At 42.5% G+C, this 22,606-nt stretch overlaps 1 protein-coding gene across 4 annotated transcripts; it reads left to right on the forward strand.

Moving 5' to 3' along the window:
* The first annotated feature begins 2,776 nt into the window (after positions 1 to 2,776).
* Positions 2,777 to 18,340, forward strand: Cep55 (centrosomal protein 55). Of its 4 annotated transcripts, none has more exons than XM_006231318.5 (9): positions 2,777 to 2,903; positions 5,289 to 5,483; positions 7,085 to 7,360; positions 7,962 to 8,030; positions 12,554 to 12,704; positions 13,124 to 13,434; positions 14,619 to 14,690; positions 15,301 to 15,426; positions 17,214 to 18,339. In XM_006231318.5, the coding sequence occupies exons 2-9, from the start codon at positions 5,301 to 5,303 to the stop codon at positions 17,412 to 17,414; spliced, it is 1,389 nt and encodes a 462-aa protein (XP_006231380.1). In that variant the 5' UTR covers positions 2,777 to 2,903; positions 5,289 to 5,300; the 3' UTR covers positions 17,415 to 18,339. The 4 variants fall into 4 exon arrangements, with proteins under 4 accessions (XP_006231380.1, NP_001020817.1, XP_006231381.1 ...); NM_001025646.1 differs by having other exon boundaries at positions 2,868 to 2,995; positions 17,214 to 18,340; XM_006231319.4 differs by lacking the exon at positions 2,777 to 2,903 and adding an exon at positions 3,042 to 3,459.
* Positions 18,341 to 22,606: the final 4,266 nt, after the last annotated feature.

Consider the following 22,606-nt stretch of genomic DNA (forward strand, 5'->3'; position numbering starts at 1 on the left):
AAACACTGATGTCTAGATCCAACATCAGCCTTTACAAAACTAACCAAACCTCCTGGCCATTCCTCTCTCTCTCAGTAGTCGCTATTCATCACAGCTTCCAACAGAACCGTGGTCCTGGAGGGCAGATATAGAACTGCAGTGTCTGGTCCCACAGACCTAGTACTAGGTGTCAGTCAGTCCACAGGGTACCTCCACCATCCCTTCCCTATTCTTCCTCTATGCTCTACTATTTAAAGCCGACACCCTCTGTGTGTATGTGTGTGTGTGTGTGTGTGCGCGCGCGCGCGCGCGCATCCAGGATCCCCCTACTTGATTCCAATTCTGCCTCATATATAGAATTTGGACGATGAATATTCACATCCTGACCAAGCCAGCTCAGACAGTCAATGAGTTCTCAAGGGAGGGAGGGAGGGTTTAAAGAAAAAGACAATTAGGCAACACTATAACATGACTCCAGCCAATACTGAGGCTGAAGTGTGTTTATTTTTTTTTCCAGTCTGCTTTTATACCATTTTAGGTACATGCAAAGCCCAATCCTAAGGCATAAACAGAGTAGGTAAGAAACAAAGCATAAAGGTCCCATGATTACTGTATTAAGAGTCTTAACAAGACCCATCAAGATACAAAGAACACATTCCTCACCTCTATTCAGGAGCCTACTTCCTAGTCCTAGCCCTGTGTCAAATTCCTGCCAAATTCCTAGAAGCAGCCTCCGATGCTCTCTAGGGCATCCTGACTTCATTTTGACAAACCTTCTCTCAGCCCTAATCCTTCCCATACGACACTTTGACACACAGATAAGAAGAAAACCAAAACCGTTTCCTGGAAATAAAAGCATACACAATATCCCCATCACTGTTTATTCCATACTGCACTCTCCAGAATTAGCTGCCGATGAAATTCACCTGCTCACTGAAATTAGCTAGAAACACACCCTACTCCTTCCCTGAACTCCCCTGTCGTCTCAGGCTATGAGAGGTCAGTTTGCTGGAGTGGGTGTTTACCAGAAAAGCTGACCACAGCTATAACCAGACATTTTAAGTTTAGTCAATACAGAAGTGTTGAACTGAACACCTCGTGGCTCTACGTAAAGAAGGTAAGGGGGTTGGGGATTTGGCTCAGTGGTAGAGCGCTTGCCTAGCAAGCACAAGGCCCTGGGTTCGGTCCCCAGCTCCAAAAAAAAAAAAAAAAAAAAAAGAAAAAGAAAAAAAGAAAAAAAAAAAAAAAGAAGGTAAGGTGTTCATACCCAGCACACCAGAACAGGCCGCTCTTCGGAGCACTGGGTCACCGAGGGCTCCACCTGTTTGGGGACCACATACCTTCCCTTGAAAGACAGGGCAAAAGGGCAAGATGGACATTGAAAGGCAAAAGCCTGCCTGCTGCCTTCTAGCGTGCCACCTTGTGGTTAATAAGTCCATTCTTTTCTCCCTCTGACTCTCGGTTCATACATCAGGCCGGAGGAAGCAGAACCCCTTGTGACTGGAGAATTCGAGTTTCTTGGATTGCCATCTTCCTGCTTTAAAAAAAGACAAACTGAAATTCCTTACATGGTTTCTCATCCACTAGATTCGGTAACAAATGGGTGTGCCGTCTTTTATTTAACAGTGCCTAACAACATTGCTAAACCGTAAGAGTATGAGATGGTTATCTGCATCCTCGTCTAGATCGGGAAACTGAGGCTCCAGGAAGTTAAATGTTTTTCTCAAGGTCACTCATCTAATAAAAGAGGCATTCGGGAGTTTAACCCTTAAACTATATACATAACCTTCCTAGGATGCTTTGCTACTGAGGTTTTTTTTTTTTTTTTGTTTTGTTTTGTTTTTTTGTTTTTTTTTTTTTGTTTTTGTCGTTGTAAATGTTTGGCATACGTAGGCTAGGCTAGGTCTAAGAAAGACGCACCCTAAGCGAACAATAAAGTTCTCAAGACGCTAACCAAGACCCTGACGTGGCCGATAAAGACACATCTGCCTGTAGGGCAGCAATCTAGAGCCGCCCGGGCTCACAATCTCAGTTTTCAAACTGGGAGTTTATCAGCTCGGCTCTACCGCGTTCCTCATTGCCCCGCCCCTGAGTTTGACAGGGTAAATGAGTGGTCCACCCGGAAGACTAGAAGGCTGTGCTTCCTTGTGGAATTCAGTACTCAAGGAGTAGAGGGGTTCCATCTCACAGAGAGAAATTGGTTCCCAAAGAACACAGACCAGTCAGTCCCAGGCGACTGTCACAGAGCTAGTCCTATGGAGAACAGTAGGGTCCGAACCCACAGAGAAAAGCAAGCAGGCCGGGATTGCACTGGGTGTCCGAATCTGTCCTTGGCTCCGCCCCTACCACACCCACACGCCGGCACACCCCCATCCACACCATCACACCCGCCTCCTTTCACACCACGATTCCACACACACCCTCTATGTCCACATGGTCCTTCTCAGACCCGGCCAGGCCGAGTTCTCGCCCTTTTTCGGCTTTACGTCTTGCTCGCCCTTACATTTCCCGCTCTGCCCCTACTCCGCCTACCCGCTAGTTTCAAGCCCCTCCCTCTCATTCCCTAGGGGGTCTTCGCCCCGCCTGCCGTCCGGTTCCAGACCTTGCTCCGCCCCTCCTCTGGTTCTAGACTCCGCCTCTGCCCCGCCCTCAGGCTCCTAGGCCCTCCCTCTCTCCTCCATCCTTAGATTCCAGGTCCCGACTCTTTCTCTCAGATTGCAGGCCCCGCCCTCTCCTGTCTTCTCTCAGATTGCAGGCCCCGCCCTCTCCGGCCTTCTCTCAGATTGCAGAACCCGCCCTTCGCCAAGCCGGCAGTGACGTGTCCCGCCTGCAGCCGCGGGATTCAAACTCCCGGAAGCGGTGTCCTGGCTGGAGCTTGTAGAGGGTCTGACGCAGCGACGCGACCGCTGTGTTTGTCTCAGGCAGTGAGTGGTCCGGACCTTGGCCGGGGAGGGAGGGGAGAGCAGCCGGAGCCCGTAGCCCCAGGGCTGGACTGGACCTCTCCGGAGGAGCTTTGGTGAGCAGATAACGCCGCACGACTCCGTCTGCGCTAGTTTCCTGAGAGACACCACGCTGGGTGCCTGTGAGGTCCTGCCGGTTGTCTTTTCGATTCCTTTTAACTTTGCGGTATTCTTTCTTAACAGAGAAGCCGGCGACCTGACCAGGTCTCTCAGGTCTCTCGTGCGTTCGACCTTTTCTATTAGCAAGCGCTTCTCTTTGCAGCTTTTATTTTCATGCCTCTTTCCTCACCCCTCATAGATTTGTGCGATTCACTGAATGGAAATGCTTCTTTAATCTCATTCTGACCAGAATGACTTTGGTCCCTTCGATCCAGTCAGAGATTTCCAAGCAACTGCCTTTATGCTCCTGTATGACCAAAAGGAAAAAAAAAAAATCAAACTACAGCTCTTTTGAACAGTTGTTGACTGAAAAAAAAATGTTGGGAGCAGATAAGAACTGTCTTTAGCTTGTGTATGTGGGGTAAGTTCTGTGTTCCTTATTAAACTTAAGAGAACGCTTCCTGAAGAAGATGCCACTAGGAGATGCCACTAGGACTGAGTAGGTAGGTTCTTGAGTAGAAGAACTTTGTGATCAATGGAATAGAAAATCCTGGGAAAGGAAGGTGGTAGGACCAGGTGGGAAGAGTGTGTGCTGGGTCAGTCTAGACCAGAGTCAGGAACGCTAGTTTTTAGGAGTCCTCTCCAAAAGTTAGGATGCAAATGTCCTGGGGGTTCTTTCAGACTGTGTCAAATCCTCCTTGTGACATCAGCAAAAGCTCAGGGAGAAACTCTTGTGATAGCCAGTTCCTAAGACATAAGAACTGCATTTGCCTCAGCAGATTGGACCAGCTAATTTATTTAGTATTTGTCAAGATAATGGGCAAAAATACACGTTGAATGCATTAATATAGACTTTGTTCAAGCTTGTTTATACAGTTCTATTGTTTTTAGGCTGATTTTATTCAGGACAACCTCACAGTCACCACCCTAAGTAGATCTCCTTGTTTTTATTGGTAGCTTTTATGACTATGAGTATTCCTCTTTGTTTTAATTACAGTTTGTGATACGTGAATCCCTTTTCTTTGGCTGCATTGCTGTTCCTGCAGCACTGTACCAAAGGTTTCCTAGCATCAGGGACAATGTTGTCTCGTCTTCTTCCTGTTGCTTTAACTAGTTTATATCCAGTCCCTATTACGTTACCCAGTACAAAGGGCTTTGTAGTAATATTCAATTATTGTTTAATTATTAATTATCATTTAATAACAAGTTATTATTCGTTTAAACAGTTTTGTGCAGCCCTAGGCTGCCCTCAATCTCTATGCAAGTGAGGCTGACCTTGAACTCCTAGCTCTCCTGCCTCTACTTCCTGAGTGCTAGAATTATTAGCATGCACCACCACAGCTCTGTAGTAATTGTTAAATAAAGTAAAGGTCTCATCTCTGTTTACATTCCATAATCACACTGCCATTGTTTTTATATCAGGATGTATAAGGTAGAAAGATGTTTAGTTTTTTAATCTCCCTAATGGACAGCTATTTTATACATTATTTATATATACAGTATATTTTACTACACATCTGCCTGCCTAGAGTTTGTATTCTACATTTGCTTCTAAACTCTCATCCAGTACTGTCAGCAGTTATGAAACTTGTCCTTATTTCATTTGCCCCTTCCTTTCTTCTACCCTTCAAGTCTCCGAGTATTATACCTCTCTTTCTATAAATATCTCCAGTTGGATTTTCTCACTTCTTCCTACCGTACTCTCCAAAGTTATTAAGATGGAGTTCTAAAACAGGGCACATGTTGAAAAATGACCTTTTCAGGACTATAAACTTATAATTTTTATTCATGAGTATGATATTACCTTGAAAGTGTAAGGCCTGAGGACCCTTCCACTGATTGTAAACAAAAACTTCCTGTTAATTTACAGATGACTATAAGCCCGTTACCTGGGAGGCTGAAGCGGGAGGATTGTGAGTTCAGTGCCATCCTGGTTTCATAGCAAGTTTCAGACTAGCCTGGGCTCTACTGAGAGATCTGTTCTCAAACAATAGCAACTATAAATAAACAAATCGTCATTTCTAGAAGGTGGATATTTCCCTGGTATCCACCACCTGAGAGTTTTAGATTCATTATAACACCCTAGAAATCTTCCTCAGTTTTCTTTCTGGATCCCTCTGATTTGGATAAATCACTTCTATTTAAAACGAAGTACATTATAAGGCCTCTTCTAAACCTGAGATATAAAAGTTTAAACTCAGACTTCAAATGCACTTGAATTTTTAAAACTTATTTTTTTCTTTTTCACAGATCATCTCAAAGATGTCTTCCAGAAGTCCCAAAGATTTAATTAAAAGCAAATGGGGATCGAGGCCTAGCAGCTCCAAGTCAGACACTGCGCTAGAGAAATTTAAGGGAGAAATTGCAGCCTTCAAAACATCCCTGGATGAAATCACCAATGGGAAAGGAAAAGTGGCCAATAAAGACAGAAGCAAACTTCTGGAGGTAAATGGCCCTTGACTCCTTTAAGGCGTACACATTGTAGAAAGCAGTGCATTTGGCTTTTTGATACTTTATTCTTATTCTTCCCATTGTCCTGGCTTAACCTGTTCTTTTTAGTTCTAGAAAGTTGATCTTGAATTTGGTGGTTCTCAACTACCATGTAGGTGCAGGGAATTAAGTATGGTTCCTTTGCAGAAGCAGCAAATGCTCTCAACTGCTGAACCAACTCCACTTCAGGATCCTCACAGTTTTGCTGTTGTTTTGTTTTGCTCTTTCAGGTAGGGTCTCAAGTAGTACAGGTTGGTCTGGAACTTGAGCTATATAGCTGAGGATGACCCTAAATTTCTGATTCCCCCGCATCCACTTTTAAGTGCCATGATTATGTGCTATAACATTTATTATGTTTTTTTTTCAAATATTGAAAACAAACCAATAAACTAATTTGGCATTCACCACGTAACTTCTTGATAATCTATCTTATAAAAATTATTTATTTATTTACTTATTTTTTTATTTCATGTGCATTGGTGTTTTGCCTGCATATATGCCCATGTGAGGGTGTTGGAGCTCCCTGGAACTACAATTACAGTTATGAGCTGCCGTGTGTGTGTGTGTGTGTGTTCGAGCGTGCACGTGTGCGTGTGTGCGCACATGTACACTCTGAGAATTGTATCTGTCCTCTAGAAGAACAGCCCATGCTCTTAACCACTGAACCATCTCTCCAGCCCTTTTATCTTAATTATATTCATATTATTGATAAAATATGTTATATAATATCAGTCTTTTGTGTTGTTACAACACAGTGCTATAATTTGAGTAGGGAGGGAAGGAGAAAGAAATATTTAGCTGCCAAGTCCAAAAGCACAGTGCATCAGGTAAGGGTCTTCAAGTTGTGTTATCCCATAAAAGAAGGCCAGGCAAGCATATGAGGTATATGGGGGACGAGGGCTAAATTCCTTTCCACTGATAAGTGACCCATGACAACACATGAATCTACCCATGAGCGCTGTGCCCCCATGACCCCATGACCTCTAACATTGTTGCATTGAGGGTTAAGCAAATTTGAGGGATCATAGTCAAACCTAGCATGCTGTGTTTAAGATTGTAAAACATACTGACTTACTGTATATATTATATTTTTATTGTCTCTATAACTTGGAAGCGTTCTGTTTTCACTATTTTGGGGATGCCAGAAGGATACTATGCCATTCACTACCCCCTCCCTCTTTTCCTTTTCCTACTGACAGTTGTTTTTATCATGTTTTTCTTGGCTCTTTCCTGTTTTCCCACAGCCATGTGACATTGGATTAGCCTCCTTCTGCTACCCTTGATAGAGATGGTCTTTCCTCTCTCCCTCTCTCTCTCTACCTATTCAGTGTGTATCCATGTTAACTAGAGCACAGATGGCATTAATGAAAGGACCGGTGTGCCTGTGAGCTGTCTGAGCAGAGAACCGAGCTTGAGCTTCATCTTGTATTTTTGGTCCTGATCTCATAAAATCAAAGTTGATATGTAGTAAATACTTCTTAAAGGCTTGTTGCAATATTGTTTAGCTGGATGTTTGACCTGGCTTAGTTCTAAGATTCTTCTTAGTTCCTATCTAGAAAATTCAAGTTCTTGAAGCCGAGAGAGAAAAGAATGTTTATTACCTCATGGAGAAGGACAAAGAAATACAGAGACTCAAAGACCACCTAAGGTCAAGATATAGCTCTTCGTCATTGCTCGAGCAGCTGGAGGAGAAAACCAAGGAGTGTGAGAAGAAGCAGCAGTTGCTGGAGTCCTTATCCAGAGAGACAGATATCCTGAAAAAGCAGTTGTCTGCCACGACGAAAAGACTTTCCGAACTTGAAAGCAAAGCCAGTACACTCCACCTATCGCAGGTGCTGAACTTCCTTTAAACTGAGATCTTTTCCTGTCTGGTACAAAGTATAATTCTATGAAGAATGAGTTTTTTAAAGTTTGTGAAGTGATGCAACACCTTAGTGCACCTGCAGATCTCTTCACCTTCTTTTTGTTTGTTTTTTTTTTTAAGTTGAGTCCCTCTTCCATAAATAAAAATAGTTAATTCGGTTCCCTGCACTCCCCACACAGATGAATAGTCAGAAGACAGTCTATGCCATAGTTTCAGTAGTCAAGAAGATTTTGCTGAGATTTTATTTCAGTAGTTTTGCATTAAATAAACATTAAATTGAAGTTTTTGGTTAGTTTTCATATTTGAGATAAATGGTTATCCCAGTGTATTTTTTTCTAACTGCACATACATTTTTCTTTCTCTCCTATTTGAGAGGAGCAATGTCTCAGAAAGAACAACGATCTGTGTAGTAGTCCACTGGTAATTCTCACCTGGCTTGGTGGTTCACCACTAGTAGAGGCGTGTTTGGGATGTCTTGAGACATATTTTGTATTTTTATGGAACTAAATATAATGAAGTTTGTATTGTAAGGAAGTTGATGATGTCGATTACTATTGGCTTATTTACAGAGCGTGCCTGCAAACTGCTTCAACTCATCAATGAATAGTATTCATGAAAAGGAAATGCAGCTGAAAGATGTAAGTTGTTGGGTGGTTTGGTTTGGTTTGGTTTGGTTAAACAATGGGTAAAGTGGACTAATCCACAGGTTCTTTAAATTTCATAGAAATTGAAATCATTATGTGTTATGATTTAAACAAAAAGCATCTAATGAAGAGGCAGGAGAACTGAGTGTTTGAGACCATGGTATAAAAAAATCCGTAGATTGGAAAGCCCTGGAACTAAACTTTCAACTACCTTGGCAGTATTCTTTTTCACCTGACGCTTTTCTTTTTGTCTATCAATTTGATAATGTATTTATTAAATAAAAAAAAGAAATAAAAAGGAAAGGAAAGGACATGTCTGCTCCTAGGTGTGGTGGAAGAGAAAGTTTATTGTAGATAAAAGGGAGAGCACAGCCAGAGGCAGGGACATCTGGGAGAGTCCATAGTGGACATGACCCTGAGCCACATGAGGAGAGTGGATAGAGGAGAAAGGGGAACCAGGTGTAGCATCCAGGAGGCCAAAGGTGATAGATAGATGGATGGATGGATGGATGGAGCAATGGATGAGTGGATGGATGGAGGGATGGATGGATAGATAAAGAAAAGAAAGAAAGGAAGAAAGGAAGAAAGGAAGAAAGGAAGAAAGAAAGAAAGAAAGAAAGAAAGAAAGAAAGAAGAAGAAAGAGGTGGGTAACTAAAAATGTCTGGATTATATTGGGAAGAGTCTGGGGGAAGGGCATTAGGGGTGGGGTTTGCCAGTCTTACTCTGTAACCTGTATGGACTGAGGGATGCTGGGAGAACCTGGAAGACAGGTCCGCTTTGATATGTTAGGTAGGCACCTCAGCTGTTGTTCATCTGGGGCTTGAAACCTAACAATCAATATCTTCCCATCTTTATTCGAGAATATTTGGAAAGGAAACGTGGTCTCTATACTCAGTAGTTCTCTAGAAACAGACTTGAGGTCACTTTAGATGTACCAGAAAGCTTTATTATTTCTAACTTATAAGTAGATAACTAAGTTTTGATGGAAATTGAATATAATTATTAGATCACCAGGTAGCTATTCTTATTACAGAAACATGGTGTGTTTACCCTGATACCTGATAAGTGGCTCTTAAGATTCCTATCTATTTGATTTTCAAAAGAAGAATTTAAATATCTTGAGTATCTATACAAGATGGTTTGGTACCTTTATCAAAGTATTTACCTGAAGGTAATTGAAATAAGCATAGTTTTTAAAAATTTACAAAATAGAGCCTTTCCGTAGCATCTTTTACAGGGAATTTGCCTATCTGTGTACACCTACCAATTAGGTGCCTGTATTTAGTTAATTTACCCTACACCCTTTCCATTTCCTTATAGTTTACTTCTGTCTTGCTGGATTTCCAACCATTCCTTAAAAGGAAAAATCTTTTCTCTTCTTGTTTCTCCTGGCTGGGCCCCTTCATTTACATGAGAAAGACACTAGTAAATCTAAACCAATTCACCTTCGAGCTAAATCTAAACTGAGCCTAGAGGCGAATCCACAGGATTTTCTTGAAATGTAGATTTCGGATTTAATAGGTCTGGCGTGGGACTTGGAGTCTGCATTTCCTGAATGCTGTTGCTGCTGGTCCAGGGGCACGCTAGTTACTCCTAACTTCTGAAGCACTTCAGGCTGGTCTGAAGCTCTTCTGGTTTCTTGAAGATGTCCTCAGATCTTTGAGAAAGAGGAGAATTATCCTTGGGAGACCTGGAGAGCAGGAAGGGGACGTTCACTCCTCAGTGTACACTGGCAGGTTTGCCTTGTAAGAGCTTGGAAACTGGTTCCATCTCAGTTCCCAGGCTGATGCTCAGGAGGCTTGTACCTAAGAATTAGTATTTGTTCGGGTAAAATAAGCTCTAGGGTTGCATGAATATGTTTTTTTAAAGTATTCAGTCACCATTTAGGTCTGTCAGGCATTTTGAAATAATTGCCTGGTAATAATTGTTAGATTTCTTAGGGATCTTTAAGAGGCAGAACGAGAAGTGCATCTGACCTTAGGGAGGACCATGTTTATTGGTGGACAGGGTTGTGTGTGTGTTTGTGGGTGTGCGATAATCTTACCCGTGTAGATGGGTGCATCTTCTACTCCTGTCACTCGAGGCCACAGGGCCAGTGAAAGGTTCCTATAGCTTTTGGCTTCCAGTTCTCAGCCAGTCGTAGCCAGTGGGAAGATCTTGGAATCTTTTACTGATATGGGGATCACCAAGATAACAGGGGTCCTGTGACCCAAGACCTAATTGGGCGTCTCCGAGTTAAGGACTGCATTTTGCTGTGCTGCATGGTATTTTAGAGGGGGCAGACACACCCACATGGATGGTTGTGCCATATATCTCACCCCATGAAGGCAGATGAGAGTCCCATGGAAAAGGGTGACCCAGACTTTTTTAGGGGGAGGATGTGACTATCATGCATATGTTAGGTTCCTTCCCATAGTGCTTCCCTTCTGAGGTTGTCTTGTTTGGCTGCAAAGGAAGCTGGGAAGTGTAGTCTTTTGAAGGAAACTGATAATGCCATAAATGTTTTCAAATGTCAGTACTGCTATCATTTTTGTGCAAGCTATACCGACCAGATAACCAGCTGAAGGCAGTAAGACCGAGAAATGGACTTACTGCTACAAATTAGATTTTCAAACAACTTAGAGGAGATAGGTAAAATTTTTTTTAAATTTGGAAGATATAAATAGAAAAGTTCTAAGAATGAGAATGATACATGTATCTCTTTTATATTCTTTACCTAAATTTAACCCTTCATGGCATTTTTAAGCCTGTTTTTGTATTTTTCTCTTAATACCTTTCACCTACACAAATATATAAAATATTTTTTCCTAAGCCTTTCTTTTTTTTTAAAGATTTATTTATTTATTTATTTATTTATTTATTTATTTATTTATTTATTATAAGTACACTGTAGCTGTCTTCAGACACATCAGGAGAGGGCATCAGATCCCATTACAGATGGTTGTGAGCCACCATGTGGTTGCTGGGATTTGAACTCAGGACCTCTGGAAGAGCAGTCAGTGCTCTTAACCGCTAAGCCATCTCTCCAGCCCCTCCTAAACCTTTCAAAAGGGAACTGCATATATATCTCTAATTATTTAACCCTACCTACATATGTATTTCCTATACCTTAAGCAGGAACTGAGTAAATTTAATTTAACATGTACACAATACTTTTAGTTAACCTACCATCCCCAATCCAGTTTTATCAATAAACTTTTCTGTATAACAGCCCTGGCTGTCTTGGAACTTGCTCTGGCTGGCCTCAAACTCATAAAGATCCTCCTGCCTCTGCTTCCCGAGTGCTGGGATTAAAGGTTTGCATCACTAGGTCCAGTGACTGGGTGGTTTTTAGAACTAAATTTGAATATTAGCTAGAGATCCCTCATGAGGACTCAATGCAGAGGAGCTTGGCCAGTGTGATGGAATATTACGCTAAGACATACATCATCATGTATGTGTCTTTCGGGACCCTTCGCCCAAAACATTTAACATGCACATGATATCCGGTTTGGATGTGTATGACCATTTTGCACAAATAGTTGTTAAAACTTATTTCCTGGCCTCTCCGGATCATAGAACAAGGGGACAATCCCATCCTATCAGCCTGAACAAGTAGGTTGGACAGAATTTGTAATCTCATTGCATATTCACAGTGTCTTCCAATTTCCAGACCTTCTTCCCCTCCCTATTAACAGCAGGTTAGTGGTCCTTTCTAGCCATCTTGTTGATTTATTTGTTTTTATTTTTGAAACAGTATCTCATTACATAGCCCTGGCTGGTTTCAAACTCACAGAGATCCTCTGCCTCTGTCTCCCAAGTTCTAAGATTACAGGTGGGTATTACCACACCTAGCTATGTAGTTATTTAGAGACAAAGTCCCACCACATAGTCCACATGGGTCTTTAGCTCATGGTCTTCTCTTAGCTGATGTAGAGCTGGGGTTACAGGTTCCAACCTGACCCTTCTGTAGCTTTTCACTTGAATGTACCATTTTCAGCAGCAAAGCTGCCCACGCTCCCTAGCAAATTGAGGGAAAGGTGGCAAGGAGGAATGGCATGTGTCTTCTAGGAATGGCTGGTCTGCCTGACAGACTCCTTTTATTTTGATTTGGTTAAGTTTCTAAGAGTCCACTAGTAAAGGATGGTGAGTGTTAGTACCAAAGCTCTTTCTAGAAGTGAGATTTGAACAGCTTATTTCTGTGCCTGCCCCAGGGGCATTCTAGCTAACAGGCAAAATTAATTCCCTAGAAACTGACTGTCATGTATTCTAAAGGGATGTGGCATGCAGTGGCTGCCTGTAAGTGATTTATAAGCTCTAAGATTTTTTTTTTTTTTTGGTTCTTTTTTTCAGAGCTGGGGACCGAACCCAGGGCCTTGCGCTTCCTAGGCAAGCGCTCTACCACTGAGCTAAATCCCCAACCCCAGCTCTAAGATTTTATGTGTTAGAAAAGGCAATGTCACGGAAACCCCCTCCCCCTTACGTATTCTCAGTTCTAGGCTTCTTACTATGCTGTTAACTTCTCATTCACTATAAGGCTCTGGAGAAAAATCAGCAGTGGCTTGTGTACGACCAGCAGCGAGAAGCCTACGTTAAAGGGCTTTTAGCAAAGATCTTTGAGCTTGAAAAGAGAACAGAGACTGCCGCTGCTTCCCTCCCACAGCAGATGAAAAAGACTGAATCAGAAGGTACTGAGCTATAAAAGTGTTCTTTGGGGATAAGCTTGACATTTCCAACAGGAGTGGTTCATCAAATTTAGAGTTTTTTTTTTTTTATATATAGATATGTTAGAAAGAAAATAACATCATGTCTTTTAAGCTTGAAGTAAGAAATAGCATTTGGCAAGTCTGTTTCCTTTCCCCTTATTTTGAGATTAAAAGAGGACACAAGCCATAGGTGAGAGCCTCCATCACAGGAATTAGGGTGATTTTCACTACATGAATACCTTTCCCCTTCCTCAAAGTCTCATTCCCTCCAGAGCTGACCTGGGTACCAGTTCCCTTTTTGGGGGGTAGATGATGGATTGATATAAAGTCTTGCTACATAGTCCTGGCTAGCCTGGGACTTACCATGTAGCCTAAGCTATCTTCCAATTTGTTTGTTACAGGTTATCTTCAAGAGGAGAAGCAAAAATATGATCATCTCTTGGAAAATGCCAAAAAAGATCTTGAAGTTGAGCGACAAACCGTAACTCAGTTGCGTTTAGAACTGGATGAATTTCGAAGGAAATATGAAGAAACTCAAAAAGAAGTTGAAGATTTAAACCAGCTGTTGAGTTCTCAGCGCAAGGCAGACATACAGCACCTGGAAGAGGACAAGCATAAGACGGAGAAAATCCAGAAGCTCAGGGAAGAGAGCAGTGTCTTCAAGGGGAAACTGGAAGAGGAGAGGAAGAAGTCTGAAGAGCTTTTATCTCAGGTGAACCAGCTTGGGATCAATCTCCTTACTTCAGAATTCAACCAAGGGTCAGGAAGCCCAGAGCATAGGGGAACCCTGAAGGAGCAGAAGCAGTCCCTGCCTCCTTTGGGCATTCATGTTTTAGCACAAAGGCAGACTGGGAATTAGTACCTAAATAGGTGGATATGCTCAGGAAGATAAAACAGGATGATGTGAAAAGAAACGAGCTCATGGAGGCCTCAGAGAAGTGATGGTATGGGACAGAGGACTGATGGTGGGAATGTGCAAAGTGATGCTGGGAATTTCCTGTCAGTGGAGGAGATCACACTCCTGAGACTTGATTGGAGAGTAGAGCATGTGGGAAGCCAAAGGCAGTGAGGGATCCAGTCATTCCTAGGCTGTACTCGAGTATGCTGATGTTATGCCCAAATGAATATCCATAGCACCCTCATGTTCTCTTTTAGATTTGAGACAGCATGGCTTGGGAGTGTTAGAACTGATTACTACTGTGACAAAAAGTCATTAATGTCACTTCTGCTTGGCAGCATGGAGGAAGAGAAAGAACAATAGAATCCACACCTAGATTCCAGACAGAGTACATGCATGGCCTGCAGCAAATTATCTACCTTCTGATTCACAGCATTCACTAGTCAAATGAATAATGACCTCTACTTGCCTCATAAGACTGTTGGAGGGAGTAACTGAGGAGGAATATAAAAGCACTTTGAAAACTAAGTAGATGCCAGTGGCAGTTATTGTTACTATAACAGAATTTTTAATATCCTGCAGAAGTTGAGAGCTGAGGAAGAGTCATTAATCCTAACATTTTCTTCTGTCTTTACTCTGCTTACTTTGGTATAAGTACTGACATTTAGGAAAGGTTAAATAGAAATAACTAAGTTTCTCTGTCACTAGCATAAGAGATGAGGCTCATCCTCTGTTATCCTACTCTGAAATGATGGCTGACATCAAAGCCTCTGAGTACAGGGCCATGGCCACACAGCTGTGCCCGTCACTCTGGCTGCTCAGGGAACTCTCGGCCGGGATGCTGCTGCTCATCCTGCTTAGGTAGAAAGCCTCTGATGAGCTGGGATGTGCCGTGGCCCTCAGCAGCTGTTGTCCTGGTTAGAGGTGGGAAGAGTGATGTGGGTTCTCTGTCTGGGGAGGACAGGTGACATAATGCAGGCTCTCCTTGCATCTTCCAGGTCCGAATTCTCTACGATTCTCTGTTAAAGCACCAAGAGGAGCAGAGCAGGGTGGCTCTGCTGGAACGGCAGGTACTGACTGTGGATGCGCAGAAGTTCATCCGGCTGGTAACACCGAATTTCCCCTGGTGGTTATGCTGTTCCACAGAGAACTCCTTGAAAATCGAAAACAACTCTGCACCATTCACGTATCTAACTGTCCTTAGGCCCAGCCACGTCTTAGAGGTGTGGTGGCAGTTGTCCTGACAGGTTGCTCTCCAGTGGCTGTAGGAATACTTCTAGCCTAACAGGATCTTTTTCCAGGCTGGCCTGTAAGTTCAAGCAGAGCAGACACCATTTGTCCTCCGAATGAGTATAGAAACTCTTAATATATTTCAAACCAGGGAATAGCCATCTTTCCCCCTCTCTTCCATACCCACCATAAATTCCAAGAATGTGGAGGAATAACTCCAAGCAGCAACTTTTTAAGCTCTGCTCATCCATACCTTAGGCCTTGGCCTTGCTAGTTTATAAACCAGTGCTTGAGCCATAAACATCACTTACTAATAATCTCACTGTGCTCAGGTTTGCTCTTGGTAAGAAGGCCCAGCAAGTATTCTTGTGCTGATGCAGACTAAGCATTCAGTGACGAGAACCGGGCAGCATCTACCAACTCTGACTGTCTTGTCCTGGCATATTCCAGATGCAGGCATGTACTCTAGACTTTGAAAATGAAAAACTCGACCGCCAGAATATGCAGCATCAGCTGTATGTGATTCTTAAGGAGCTCCGGAAAGCAAAAAGTCAAATAACACAGTTGGAATCCTTGGTAAGTTGTGAAAGGCTACTATAAAACTTACCCTTCATTCTGCTTTTGCTCTCCCCATTTATGGGCTAGCTCAGTTCCCAAACCAGTAACATAGCTGAAAATGAACTTTACCCCAAATCAAGAGTTGCCTTCTCTGTGGCACCTAAGGTTACAGCACCACTTCAGAACTCAGGAGAGGCATCACGATCCTCTTATTCATAGCTACTTGACTGGTGTCTGGGATCGTCCCCTACCCAGGTTGGGTGCTGCTGTTCTTGAGCGCTCCACAGTAGTTAGCACAGAGGGGAGAAGGTAGAACAGAGGGCAGTATGGCATTCTGTTTTTGTGTCTCTAATGAATCTGTGTGCATCTGTGTACCCAGATGTCCTGTTAGTGCACATTCATATATTGTCTTAGAACTATAGAATATTTGGAAGTGGGGAAATATAAATATAACTCCTAGTTTCTAAGGGAGAGGAAAGAAATTAATTGCTAAGTAACTTTAACTATTATATTAATAAAATAAATATCTTCATAATGTATTGTAAAATATAAATTTTTAAGGTTTTCTGACTATTTTAAATTCTTTTTTAAGAAAGTGAAGTCTCAAAGCTCTATAGTGCCCTGCTCATCTGTGTGTGTAACCTGTCTGAGCTACTGAAAGTCTTCAATACTCTCGGTTTCACACAGGGTTTGGTCGCTGCTCTTTTGTATTATGTTTTCACTGCCCGGGGTGGGTCTGGTCCCTCCACCTTCCCACTTCAACCTCCCAGGTACTAGCGTCTTTATACTTCTTTAGTACTTAAGTTACTGATGTTTTACAAAACTGGCAGATGGATTCACGTTCTTGAAAATATCATGATAAATCCCATTGTTTTGTACAGTGAATTGAAGGAAAGGGAGAGAAATGGTGTCTTCCCTTTACAGTTGACTCTGCCTCTTAGCCAAGCCTATGTATATGAGAACTAACTCATTACTTCCCTGAGTCATTACATTATCCAAGTTGTTTATGACTACCTTATATGTTATCGCTAAAATATTGATGAACAGCTGAGCGGTGGTGGCATATGCTTTTAATCCCAGCACTTGGGATGCAGAGGTAGACAGATCTCTGAGTTCGAGGCCAGCCTGATCTACAAAGTGTGTTCAGGATAGCCAGGGCTCCACAGAGAAACTCTTGTCTTTTTTTTTTTTTAAAGATGTATTTATATTATACAGAGAGAGAGAGAGAGAGAGAGAGAGAGAGAGAGAGGGAGGGAGAGAGGGAGGGAGGGAGAGAGAGAGATGTACACTGTCACTCTTTTCAGACACACCAGAAGAAGGCATCAAATCCCATTACAGATGGTTGTGAGCCACCATGTGGTTGCTGGAAATAGAACTCAGAATCACTGGAAGAGCAATCAGTGCTCTTAACTGCTGAGCCATCTTTCCACCCCAAAAGAAACTTTTGTCTTAAAAAACAAAACAAAAATATTGATGAGCAGAAATCCAAAATAAACTATCTGTAGGGCTGAGGCTCACAGAGGGTGTAGGAAGCAGTTCACACTGCCGATCCCTCAGTCTTTTTTTTTTTTTTTTAAAGATTTATTTATTTATTATATATAAGTACACTGTAGCTGTCTTCAGATACACCAGAAGAGGGCATTGGAACTCTTTACAGATGGTTGTGAGCCACCATGTGGTTGCTGGGAATTGAACTCATAACCTCTGGAAGAGCAGTCGGGTGCTCTTAACCGCTGAGCCATCTCTCCAGCCCCGATCCCTCAGTCTTATGTTCAAATGGTGTTCAGTTGACATTTGTTTTGCAGAAGCAGCTACATGGATTTACCTTCACAGAGCAGCCGTTCCCACTCCAGGGAGAGCCTGAAAACAGAGTGAAAGCTACCTCACCTAAGAGTCCCACTGCTGTTCTCAACGAAAGCCTAGTGGAATGTCCCAAGTGCAGCGTACAGTACCCAGCCACCGAACATCGAGACCTGCTTGTCCATGTGGAATACTGCATGAAGTAGCAGAACCGTTCTCACCTTTGTACTGAAAAGTCCACACTGTATTCTGTGTTCGTTTATAGGCACTTTAAATCACACAGTACATCTCTTAATCAATCACACAAGAAACTCCGTCTACCCTTGGCACTCTGGCATATAAGGGTGTCCTTGTATTTTTCTGGCCACTTTGCATTTTCCTTGGTAGCAACTCTCTGAGTTGGTGGCCTTCAGGCTGCAGTGACAGAATGTGCTGAGCAGTGGCTATCCAAACTTCTAGCACTTAACACTGTTCAGTAACTAGCACTTCACACGGTTCTAATACTCAATAAACAAGAGCTATTTGGGTTATTGGTTATGACTTAAAGCTACTGACCAGTCAGCAAACATTCTATGCTTTGGGGGTTTTAAGAGACTCAGAAGGTGATTAACCATGGATCTTACTGTGCTGATATTTTTATGTAAGTGCTTTGTATGCTGACGCTTCCACTTGATATCTCTTGCTATTGTAGAACGGTTACTAGAAAAGTTGGGAAGTTTTGTAATCTTTAGTGCTGTTAACTGTTCTAAGCACAAAGCAGGTTTTCTTTGAAGAGTCCTTTAAGTAGCTGTGCTTTTTACTCATATTATCTGACCATAACTTTGACTTAAATTTCATTAGTATAGGTCAGTTTCCAAAAATGCCAAAATGAACAAAACTTGAGCAAAACTATCTTGCCTCCTCATTTGATTTGCAGGGATTTTATTCTGTCTTTTTTGTTGTTTTGTTTTTAGCACTCTTAAAGATGGTTGAGCAGTGTAATTATCAGATGTTTGTTTTCTAAATAGATATTTTTATATATGCTCTATGTGAACCAAAATGTGTTTTATTCTTTCAGATTTTCTAAGATCCTTACACCTGGGCTACTATTATCAATATGAAGGAGGAAATAATAAAATATTTAATAAGTTTTGCCGTGTCTAGTATGTGTGTGTATACATATATATAGTTTCAAGATCTCTAGTCACAGAGAGGTGGTGGGGGTCTGGATTGGCACACATTATAAGGTGATAGGAACTGAGGAGATCCGAGAACCATTCTGTGAGGGAGGTAAAGGAGGCTTTCTGGTACCTCTGCTGCAACTCTTGATCAATATTTTTCTGAGCTGTTTGTTACAAAGGCAAAGCAACAAGCCTGTGAAGAAGGTTCATGTGATTTTGGCTTTTGTATTTTGGGAGCATAAAAAAAATATACAGTTCTCTTATTGTAAATAAAAGTTTGCCTTTGGAGTTAATAATCCCAGTCTCCTAATATCCTCAACCTCAATTGGACAAAAGATACAGAAATACTTTTCAGGTTGTAGTTCTTATTCTGACCCACAGTGCTATCTCAAAGACCACACTTTTAATTCTAAACATGTGTCCTAAGAAAATTGCTCCCTTCTAAATTGTAAGTAAGCCAGACATTGCCTCGACTTTATAGATACAGAAAATGTCTTGCCCATTCGGAAGTAGATACCAGGCCTTGGGTCTTTACCTGTTTGGGTCAAGGGGTTCCCCTGGACATATGGCCAGAAGGTAGGGTTAGCAGCTAGGTAGACCCAGCAGGTCCTGAGTCCAACTCCTGGAGTACATTTATGTAGTTCATTGGAGTTTTGGAGTTGGGCATTTTCCCTGCACACTTTATCCACGGGGCACCAATATAAAAATGTACCTTGGGAGGATGTCAAGAAAAGGAGCAGTTCTCTGAAGCATTCCCTGTATTCAGCATATTTCCTATATTTTTGCATATTTTCATTTGCTGATAATTAGAATAGGAAGAGTCTTTTTTTGGTTTTCCAGGATCATGTTACAGAAGCAAGGATCTCTCAAGAGTTTAAGACCTGAACCTTTGAAGAGTAGAACGCAGTTCTTTTTCTTCACTATCTACCATTTTTATGGTATGTGGCCACTTGTGCTTAGGCCACAGTTGGCTCTGAAGAACAATACCAGCACTTACTAGGTGTTGAATAGTTATTCCTAGTTGCAGCTCTGTGAAGTATTTACTGATCTCAGCATCATTCAGAGGTTAAGCAATTCACCCAGTGTCATCACCAGTGTATAGGAAAGTGTGGTGTCTCTACAAAAGGATCCATCATCCCTCTCTTTTTCATTATATTGTTATTTCCAACAAACACACTGGGGGTGTCATTCCCTTTGTCCTTTATGGCATGCATGTGAGCACACATCTGTAATCCTAGTGATCAGGAGGCTGTTCTCAGAGACCCCTAAGTTCCAGACCAGCTTGGGCTACATAGCAAGATTGTTTCAAATATCAAATGACCAAAAGCTTACAGAAAAACCAATATTTTACACATAATACGATATACAAAATGAAGTTTGCTTTTTTAATTTGAGATTTTATTTTTATGTGTATGAACATTGCTGGTGGCATGGATATTTGTGCACACGTGTACAATGTTCACAGAGGCCAGAAGAGGGCATCAGATCCTCTGAACTGGAATTTAGGGGCTTGCAAGGTGCCACGTGGTTGGGAAATTGAACCTGGGTCTTCTGGAAGAGCAGCCAGTGCTCTTAACCACAGAGCCTTTCTCCGTCAACCAAACTTAATTTAGAGGTTTGACACATGCATCCTTGTAAGCTTCAGACTGCAGCACCATCCCTGGAAGTGTCTTTTCTCTGGCTCCAGCCCAGAGTCCCGGCCTCATGAGAGGCAGTCTCATGTCTGTTACCGTGCATTGGTTTTGTCAGGCCTTGGAAGTCACGTATGTGGAGCTACATATCTGGATCTTGCTTCTTTTTGACTCATAGGCACTGTCAGTGTTTTTATTTTTTTTAATTTTCGTTACTTCTTTAAAAATTATACGTTAGGCATACAAGTAATGCCATCATGGTATCCTCATATATATATATATGAACCATGCTACTTTTCTTTAATCATTTATTTTCTCCCCCAGATACTCCTGATGACCTCTGCTTTTACACACATATATTGGGTCACTCACTTTCTTCCCTGTCTTAAAATATTTCCCTCCTCTTTCATGATGATTTGCATGTGTGTCGTACTCGCTCGCTCTCATGCACACTCACACGCTCGCATACAAATGCATGCACATCTACCATGTGCACATAACGTTTTAATCGCTGAGTAACATTCCATTTTATAAATATAATTTAGTTTTCTGTACTTCTCTTGGCAGGAATTTGAGTTGTATGTTGCCTGAGTGTTGCGGGGTATTTGTTTGTGTTGGTGGTGTGAGAATCAAATCCAGAGCCTTATGCATGCTATGTATGTGCTTTACGGCTGATCCACACTCCAAGGCTCTTATGCAACTATTTTTTGCGGGGCTATCTTTTCATTTCCACTAGGGAAATACTTACAATGGGCTACTATAGGTGATATTTATCTTTACTGACAACTACCCAACAGTCTTTTTCAGTGACCGAAGGAATTCTTTATGAATGAGCCTCAGGAAAAACCATACACACAGTGCTATGTGCACTCTGCAATAGTTACACTACTGATTTCTTTATGTCTCTATATAAGTGAAAGGCGAAGGTCCAGAGGCCATTTCCTGGGCCTCAGGCTATGTCCAGCAGTCTATTCTTCTGCGTTATCCCAGGCACGTTTTAGAATGGGAGGGGCTTTAGTACCTGCTTCTTGGCGGTCTGGTGGATAATGATACGGGGCGGCAGCAGCAGTGGAGACTAGACATACATTTCTCACGGGGGAACTCTTTGTCCAAGAAGAATTAATACAATATGGCTGTATTCTCAACTTTTCTGTTGGCATAGTAAAATGCCACGACCAAGGCAACTTCTAGAAGGAAGAGTTTATTTTGGCTTATAGTTCCAGAGGGATGAGAGTCCGTCATGGCAGGGAGGCATGGCTGCAAGCCGCGGATGTGACAGGAAGCTGACAGTTCACATTTGACCACAAGCACGAAGCAGAGAGAGCTAACTGGAAGTGTAGCAATCCCATAATCTCTCAAAGTCTGCCTCCATTGACACACTTCCTCCAGCAAGCCTGCGTCTCCCCCAAACTCCCCAAACAGTGCCACCAGCAAATCCCTTAAACCACCCTAGTAGCTTAATATTAAGATTTTCCTGCTAGAAATCTGAATATAAAATTTAGCTTCAAAACTAACGAAAATGTAAGAACGTGGGCCACAACCATCTAGCAATTTGTGACTTTTCTGTGGCACGGCTGCATGGGACATAGGAGGAGTAACTGGCCTGAGATTGGAAGGAAGCCAAGGAAAGTCCGGGGTCCCTACCTGCCCTGTGAGCACGGAGCTGTCTCTGTCCACTTCAGTCCCACAGATGCTGTTTGAGCCACACAGCAAATACAGCCTCCCTCACTCTTCCCTGCCACCTGCCATCTGGCAGCTTTTAATGGCTACATTTCTGGACAGAGCTGGCTAGCAGCCAGCATTTCCTGATTACCCTCTGTAACCCCAGACCCACACTGAAGGTCAGTGGTGGGAGGAACTGGCTTTAAGACCGGCTTTGGGTCTGGGAAACTCACTCAGAGCCTTTGGAAAATGCTGATGTCTAGACCTCTATCTGAATATTTGAAAGAGTGCTTTCTGGGGCACTTTGGGCATGACTGAAGACTGAAGACTGGAAACGAATCCAATTTAGTGACCCAGCAGATCCCAGAGATGGAGTCACTTGCACAAGGTCACATGGCCAGTTTGTAGGCAAGGGAAGAACCAAGGCTCTTCAAGGTAACAATTGTCCTGATGGCTATCCTTGTGTGCTGATTCCAGTAAAATCACTCTTTGGGAGACCTTGAATATTTTGTTGTCCTAAGTCAAGTCTATTTATAGTGTGTGTGGGCCTCGCTCACATTTTTCCTTTGTGCTGTAGTGATCAGATGGCTAAGTGGGCAAGGCCAAGATGGCATTCAGCTGAACTCTTCTGTAACGCTCAAACAAGGTTGAGGGGGTCAAGGACCAAGGGCAAGGGTATGAGTGAGCTGAGAGGACAAAGCCCTGGGATGGTCTCGTAGTCCTGGAACATGGGAGATCTCAAAGAACCAAACTCACGTAGTGTCACCCAACAGCCAGAGATGGACTGACGTGAGCCAGAAGGACCAGGTTGGCGTCTGATAGCTGCCCTCACTCTCGCCTTCCAGACTCACTCACTTAGAAGATGTTACAGGTACATTCCCTGCCACAGTTAGGATCAGAAACATGTCAGAAAGGCATACTCCATAATGGATCCTCGGGGTGTCG

The sequence above is a fragment of the Rattus norvegicus genome, chromosome 1, assembly GCF_036323735.1.
Source record: "Rattus norvegicus strain BN/NHsdMcwi chromosome 1, GRCr8, whole genome shotgun sequence".
Lineage (NCBI taxonomy): Eukaryota > Metazoa > Chordata > Mammalia > Rodentia > Muridae > Rattus > Rattus norvegicus.

Excerpts from the sequence above, each read along its gene's own strand:
- Cep55 (XM_006231318.5), top strand. The coding sequence starts at position 5,301 with ATGTCTTCCAGAAGTCCCAAAGATTTAATTAAAAGCAAATGGGGATCG. Across the intron at positions 5,484-7,084 it reads ACAGAAGCAAACTTCTGGAG|AAAATTCAAGTTCTTGAAGC; the intron begins GTAAATGGCCCT and ends GTTCCTATCTAG. Across the intron at positions 8,031-12,553 it reads AGGAAATGCAGCTGAAAGAT|GCTCTGGAGAAAAATCAGCA; the intron begins GTAAGTTGTTGG and ends ATTCACTATAAG.